General features: G+C 45.3%; 1 protein-coding gene across 2 annotated transcripts in view; it reads right to left on the reverse strand.

The window, feature by feature from the left end:
* TRIM23 (tripartite motif containing 23) overlaps positions 1–7,853 on the reverse strand; it is a 31,622-nt gene extending 23,769 nt beyond the window's left edge. Inside the window, exons 1-2 of one of the 2 annotated variants that reach the window (XM_074569940.1) lie at positions 7,665–7,853; positions 6,561–6,723 (exon numbers count right to left, since the gene is read on the reverse strand). In XM_074569940.1, coding sequence (XP_074426041.1) covers positions 6,561–6,723; positions 7,665–7,772 — 271 coding nt within the window. In that variant the 5' untranslated portion in view covers positions 7,773–7,853. The remainder of the gene's footprint in view (positions 1–6,560; positions 6,724–7,664) is intronic. The other variant, XM_074569941.1, reaches the window with a different exon arrangement.
* Positions 7,854–8,024: the final 171 nt, after the last annotated feature.

Here is an 8,024-nt window from a genome sequence, read left to right on the forward strand (position 1 = left end):
TATGCATTATCATACAGAAAGTCATGTCTCATTTCACTGGTATCTACCATAAAGTTTACATATTTGAGAAAAGGCCACTTTGCTGCTTTTTACACTAAACCCATTATAAAATTACTATGTACTCAACATACACATTTGCAAAACATCTGATCAAGTGTTTATTTTAATATTTAAAACCACTAAAGGATGAGGTATGTAAATATATCTATTTAATCTCTTGGACTTTAACTCAAATCCTGCTTTGGTCAAAAATGTAACAGAGTCTAGTGATCTCACCCTTGTGCCCATTACAAAACCACTACACAATCTGACTGTCTCTTCTCAAAAGAAGAATAAGACACGAATAGCAGGAAGCACGTCAGCCAGGAATGAGACAGTGACAGAGTGAGGATATTAAGCCCAACTCTAGCCAACAATACAAATGTAATTTTCAAAAGCATGAAGCTTGTCTGCAAAAGGATTATAAATAATGCAAAGAATAAAGGAGCAACTTTTGTCTAAACATCTGAACAAAGCTAAGAGAATGTTATAGTCATGTTTTCTTGCACAACGTTTTGAATGTATCTTAGCACTCAAACACTAGCTAAACAAAATATAAATGTTAGCAATACCAATGGAATGGATTGTATGAAGGATGACAACACCTGCATACATCAGTTCAAATGAGTTCTAATGATAGAAAATAGTTTAAGTCCTGTAATGTGATGATGGTAGGGAGAGTTCACCTGAGCCATAAACTGTTTAAAGCTTCCTTAGCAGAGCTGCTCAATTACAGTCAAAAGCCAGAGCCTCCAAAGCTGTTGTATATGCACATCCCTTCCAACAGTTCCCTGGTCCATGTATTTTTTTAAAAAAGAAACAACACACTAATCCAACACAGGAAAAAGAGAGAAAGCAGTTTGCGAGAAATCATAGAATCATAGGGTTGGAAGGGACCTCTGGAGATCATCTAGTCCAACCCCCCTGCCAGAGCAGGGTCACCTAGAGCAGGTTGCACAGGAACGCGTCCAGGCGGGTTTTGAATGTCTCCAGAGACGGAGACTCCACCACCTCTCTGGGCAGCCTGTTCCAGTGCTCTGCCACCCTCAGAGTAAAGAAGTTCCTCCTCATGTTTAGGTGGAACTTCCTATGCTCAAGTTTGTGCCCACTGCCTCTTGTCCTGTCCCCGGGCACCACTGAGAAGAGCCTGGCCCCATCCTCCTGACACCCACCCTTTAAGTATTTATAAGTGTTGACAAGGTCACCCCTCAGACATCTTTTCTCCAGACTGAAAAGACCCAAATCCCTCAGCCTTTCCTCATAAGAGAGGTGTTCCAGTCCCCTAATCATCTTTGTAGCCCTCTGCTGCACCCTTTCCAGCAGTTCCCTGTCCCTCTTGAACTGGGGAGCCCAGAACTGGACACAGTACTCCAGGTGCGGCCTCACCAAGGCAGAGTAGAGGGGGAGGATGACCTCCCTTGACCTGCTGGCCACGCTCTTCTTGATGCACCCCAGGATGCCATTGGCCTTCTTGGCCACAAGGGCACCTTGCTGACTCATGGTCATCCTGTTGTCCACCAGGACTCCCAGGTCTCTTTCCACAGAGCTGCTCTCCAGCAGGTCAGCACCCAACCTGTACTGGTGCATGGGGTTGTTCCTCCCCAGGTGCAGCACCCTACACTTGCCCTTGTTGAACTTCATAAGGTTTCTCTCTGCCCAGATCTCCAACCTGTCCAGGTCTCTCTGTATGGCAGCACAGCCTTCCGGTGTGTCAGCCACCCCACCCAGCTTGGTGTCATCAGCAAACTTGCTGAGGGTGCACTCTATCCCCTCATCCAGGTCATTGATGAATATATTGAACAGGACTGGACCCAGTACTGACCCCTGGGCAACACCACTCGTCACTGGTCTCCAACTAGACTCTGTGCCCCTAATCACAACCCTCTGAGCTCTATCTTTCAACCAGTTTTCTATCCACCCCACTGTCCATTCATCTAACCCACACTTCCCAAGCTTCCCTATGAGGATGCTGTGGGAGACCGTGTCAAACGCCTTGCTTAAGTCAAGGTAGACCACATCTACCGCCCTCCCCTCATCTATCCGTCTAGTCATGCCATCGTAGAAGGCTATCAGATTAGTCAGACATGATTTCCCCGTGGTGAATCGATGCTGAGTACTTCTGATAGCTTTCCTTTCCTCCACGTGCCTTGAGATGACACCCAGAACGAGCTGTTCCATCATCTTTCCAGGGATGGAGGTGAGGCTGACCGGCCTGTAGTTCCCCGGCTCCTCCTTCTTGCCTTTCTTGAAGACTGGAGTGACATTGGCTTTCCTCCAGTCCCCAGGCACCTCGCCTGTTCTCCAGGACTTTTCAAAGATGATGGAGAGCGGCCCAGCAATGACTTCTGCCAGCTCCCTCAGCACTCTCGGGTGCATCCCATCAGGGCCCATGGACTTGTGAATATCTAGATGATCTAATTGGTCCCTCACTCGCTCCTCCTCAACCCAAGGGAAGTCGTCGTCTTTCCCTGTTACTTTATTCAATGCCTGGGACTCCTGAGGGCTGGGCCGAGCAGAAAAGACCGAAGCAAAGAAGGCATTCAGCAACTCTGCCTTCTCCACATCCTCCGTCACCATGACTCCTGCCTCATTCAGCAGTGGGCCTACAACTTCTCTGGTCTTCCTTTTGCTTCCAATATACTTGTAGAAGCTCTTTTTGTTGTGCTTGATGTCCCTAGCCAGGTCTAATTCCAAGGCGGCCTTGGCTTTCCTTGTTTCATCCCTGCACGCTCTGGTGGCATTCTTGTAATCCTCCCAAGGGGACAGTCCCTTCTTCCACTTATTATAAACTTCCTTCTTCCACTTGAGCTTTTTCTGAAGCTCCCTGCTCAACCATGCAGGTCTCCTGCGTCCCTTGGCCGATTTCTTTCTCTTAGGGATGCACCGATCCTGAGCTTGGAGGAAGTGGTCTTTGAATATCAACCAGCTTTCTTGAGCCCCTTTGCCTTCCAGAGCCCTAGCCCACGGGATCTCTCCAAGCAGTTTCTTGAAGAGGTCAAAGTTAGCCCTCCTGAAATCCAAGGTTGTAATTTTACTTCTTGTTGTTGTTTTGTGGATAGTACCCATGATCCTGAACTCAATCATTTCATGATCACTACAACCTAGGGTGCCCCCAACCTTAATGTCCTCCACCAATCCCTCTGTGTTTGTCAGTACCAGGTCTAGAAGTGCTCCTCTCCTTGTTGGCTCCTGTACCACCTGTGTCAAAAAGTTGTCATCAATGCACTGGAGGAGCCTCCTGGACTGTGCATGCCTGGCTGTGTGGTCTTCCCAGCAGATATCGGGGTGATTGAAGTCCCCCATGAGAACCAGGGCCTGCGCTTGCGAGGCTACCTTCAGTTGTCTGTAGAAAGCCTCATCAGTCTCCCCATCCTGATCAGGTGGCCTGTAATAAACACCCACAACAGTGTCCCTCATATTTGCCTGTCCCTTAATCCTCACCCATAAGCTCTCGACCCTCTCTTCATCCGCCCCTAGTGAGAGCTCAATGCATTCCAAATGCTCTCTCACATAGAGTGCAATTCCACCACCACGCCTTGCTGGTCTGTCTTTCCTGAAAAGGACACAGCCATCCATGACAGCATTCCAGTCATGCGAGTTGTCCCACCACGTCTCAGTAAATGATTCACCTCTTCTCCCGAATCAAGATACGTTAGGGAAAAGGCTTTAAGAAGACCCTCCTCTTCTACAACGAAGATCTTATAGACTTTTCCCTAAATATATTGCCTGAGTCAACATAATCTCCAGAATATATGGCTTCAGAATTTTGATAGTTGATAAAGCTTTTCCATTACATCTTTCTGGTTAAAGAATGTTAATCCAGTTGAAGATAAAACATTAGACAGCTCACATACCTTCAACATGTACGCACTCATTTAGAAATCTCCACTAGAAGACTAATCACAGGCAACTTCATTAAAGACCTTTCAAGAAAACCCCAAAAATCTATGCTTAGTCTACTCTGCAAAGCAATACGTTTTCGGCAATATGTTATGGGTTCTACCAGTTCATTACTAAATATTTTCTCTCATAGCAAGATTTAATGAACTAGTAGAATATTTTGCTAAGTATGTAAATGATGTGTTGTCAATTTTCACTCGCAGACTCCATCTGTCCAGAAATCTTGATTGACAAAGTACTACTAACCCTGCCTTCCCCTAGAGTTTTATGTATGTAGAAGAGATAGGTGAGTAAATTTAAACCAAGTGACCACTTCAGAAGGGAGAAAATACAGCTACATCTATACATATATAGATCCCCGAGTATTTCTTTCAAAAAGTTCCCAAGATACCTCAGGAAAACTTGAACGAATACAGGATTAAGTGATTTAGTAATAAGAGCAAAGGAAAACAAGCACATCTATCTGCTGAACTGTACAGGTTAAATGACCAACTAAAAGCATCTGTAAAATCCACAGTTAGTGATTAAGGAACTTAGTTCAACACAGGTAGCTTTACGTCCTAATTATACAGCTTTTCTTTCAACAGAACTTTCTCCTGGCAATGATCCTATAACTGAGATTTAGGATACTAAACAGCTTCCTGAGACTACTTCATTAAATGGCAGAATGGCAATTGTAGAAACGGGTGAAAACAGAGCTTGCTTTCTCACATGCCCTCAAATAGAGGGAAGGGAAGGATGGAAAGTTCCCTTGACCCAGAGCTGCCATGCCTCCCCTCCCAGCTCCACTTCTGAGCTCTCAGAAGGAAACAAAACTACAGGCATAGAAGATTTAACCAACGGCAGTAACTAGTAGTTGATTAAAGCAAGATAACAAATGCACAGACACCTCAAAGAGGGACCATGACGAGCTCCACTCCACAAAACACCCTATTTTTACATGCTGAAAGCAGTAATATTTCTTAAGCAGTTCTTACGGATCTGGCAAGACTAAAAGTGGCTATAGCCCTATTTTGCCCCAAATCACCAGGCAGAACATTTTTATTTGCAGAAGTATTTTTACTTTCAAGCTGTTTTGCTAAAATTTTCTGCTTATCAGTTTTTTGAGCAACTGCTGGTTACAGCATATCATCCTTCTTTCTAGTACTAGACAGTAGGATGCAAGTCTACTATCCTAGATATAAAAGCCGAAGCTTTTCTTCCCTCTTCCTATCTGTAGGAGCCTTACAAGCTTAATAATATTTCACTGTGTTTCACCAGAAGCTCCTCAGTATTATGCAAGACAAAGAAAAAAAAACTAAACTTTAAATGTTCTTATAAAGCTTTGTTTTTGTTAAAACTGAAACCCACAAAAATTATGTTAGGATACATTCACATGCCTGGGAAAAAATGCACAATAAAAACTAAGAAGTGACAAGTTCCCTATCATAATAAAAAAAATGCTACTTTTACTTTACAAGTTACAAGCAGTGGTCTTGGACAGAAATGTTTCACAACAGCAGGACTGAGTCTTGTGCTCTAACATTCTCCCCCTTAAAAGCATACTTTAAGAAATCTTGTGCAGCTGTACAGTCATAGATAAAAAGTAAGAAAAAACGTGACTCTTTTAACCACATCTTCTAGATTGGCAGCGATTCACGATGCTCATACTTAGCACCTCCCTCCCCCAGAAAACAAACACCTCTTCTACAAGACTGAGGTTGCTTTTCCTGACTCCTATTTCCATGACAGAAAGAGTGCTCTAATATTTGTCTCGGTTTGGTCTACAGTCTAACAGATTCCCTTAGTGCAAAGTAAATTCTTATTCGAGCAAATCTGATATTTAAATAGTATGGATTACTAAATTAGAGGTCTCCTGCTCTGAGGATTTTCCTCCTTCCAACAGCTTTTTTTTCCCTCATGTGCTGTTCAAAACTGCTGGAGGCAGTTCTATTAAAAAGTTCTTCTCAGTACAAATTCTTCTGGTAACTTGTCTTCTCCATAACCCTATGTTGAATAAGCAACTCCTATTCTGAAGGAATTATAAGCACGTGTCATCTTTTGCCTAAAGTAGACTTCCACTGTTGAATAAAAGTTGTACCTTATCCTTTCAAATACTGTCTGCAGACACTCCTACAGTAGGGAAATTCCTGTTGATAGCCTGACACTATCAGTTATTGCATATATAGAATTACTTTACATTTTAAAAAACAGGTTTGTTATCACTTATTCTTCCCTCTGTATCACTTCATCACGAACCCAGAAAACTCTGTTTGTCAAAGAAATTACCTATTCAATTGCATGGTTTATTTAGTGTTTAGGACAACAGGAAACTAATACCCATTCAGGAACGTTTCAACCTGAATTAAAAATAGAGTAGTCCCTTTACAAATATAGGTGTTAAGGTACAAAGCTTGCAAACCCAGGTTCAAAAAGATAAAATCTTTACTTTCTTTTTCTAAGATACCTATTTTACTAGTGCTTAACAGTGCTCTGAGCTTCTCTGAATGAAAAGGAACAATGCACATTAATTACTTGGAAATATTATCACTAAGTGGAGCATTAAGAATCTGTATCTAGTGTTATTTTCTAGATATCCTTGGCTGACGGGTTTTAAGAACTTTAGACTTATGTTTTCTTACCTAGTTCAGTAACTTGTCGATCAAAAGGACAACGAACTGCTCTGCCATGAAGGGGAAGCCGGGTAAGACAGTCATGGCAGACAGTATGGCCACACAAAAGCAGCCGGGGAACTTTGTCACCTTGCAAAGAAAATACATCTTCACAGACTCCACACTCAAGAACCTACAATTTAAAAAGAGACCGTATCTGTTTTTGAGCTGATAAAAGAAGCAACACTTCATACCGTAAACCATATGACACGGTTCATTTTACAGAAGTTCCTGCAACCACAGAAGATAGGCTGAGACATTAATTTTGCTTTGTATGCACAAATAACGATCATACAAATGATATTTAAAAAATAAATAGACATGAACAGAACATTTTAACTCTTCAGCATCCCACCTGATCACTGCTAGTTCTTGCCCGCTTCATTTAACGCACTGCCACAAGAAAAGCCCACTGGCCAAGCAGCACAAGTAAGGAAGCAGAAACGTCCTCACAGGAAAAGGAAACAGAGGGCATGACCCTGCCAAAGCAGACTATCAGCCGGTGGAGAAAGTTTCCATTCATAGCTGATCCACATAAAAAGGTCAGTCACACCAAATTAGCCATTTATGAAACTACAAATGCAGCATCGAGGTAGCAGGAACAAGCAGCAGGGGACTGGAACATCTTAAACCGCTAATAAAAAGCAAAATCGATCATCATTTAGTAAAAAAAACCAAAAAAACAACCCCAATCACCCTACAATCCCTAACATAAGAGCGTCAGCTGACCGCCTTCAGGGAGCCCGGGCCTTACCGCTCTATCCGAAACAGCTCCCGCTTTGAGGCCGCCACCCTTCCCCTCATACAGAGGCCTCTCGCCCGGCCGCCCGCCCCGAGGCGCCCTACGGCAGCGCGGACGAGGCGGGAAAAGGGCCTCCGACGCGGCCTCCCAGCCCGGCCCGAGCCGAGCCCCACCGTCCCAGGGGACGCCTCCCGCCCCGGAGACCCCTCACTCCGGCACTACCCTTTCCCCCAGCTGGGGCAGCGACGGTGCAACCCCAGCCACCACAACCTGCCCTGCCGCAAGGAGGCGGCCGAGCGGGACGGCGCGAAGGGCTAAGCAACCCGTCTCACCTTCACTGCGGCGCCAGCCGGGCTGCGACCGCTACTGCTGCCACCAGACCCCCGACTACCCTCCGGCCCAGCACCAGCCCCAACCTTGTTTACACCGACGGCGGCCATCTTGGGGAAGGCGGAGCAAAGCGGCCACTGTCAGGAAAGAGCCCGCTGGCCCCCGCCCTCCCCTCAGGCACGGCCCCGGTAGGCGCATGCGCTTCCCTTCCTCCGCACTGCTCCGGGCTGCGCCTGCCTCCTCCGACTGCGCACCAGGGAACTACGGTTCCCATCGTGCCGCGCCGCATAGCTGCCCCCTCCCCCCAACTGCCGGACTTCTGGAGGACTCTACATCCCAGCCTGCAAAGGGGGAGGTGCCTC

The sequence above is a fragment of the Larus michahellis genome, chromosome Z (assembly GCF_964199755.1).
Source record: "Larus michahellis chromosome Z, bLarMic1.1, whole genome shotgun sequence".
Classification (NCBI taxonomy): domain Eukaryota; kingdom Metazoa; phylum Chordata; class Aves; order Charadriiformes; family Laridae; genus Larus; species Larus michahellis.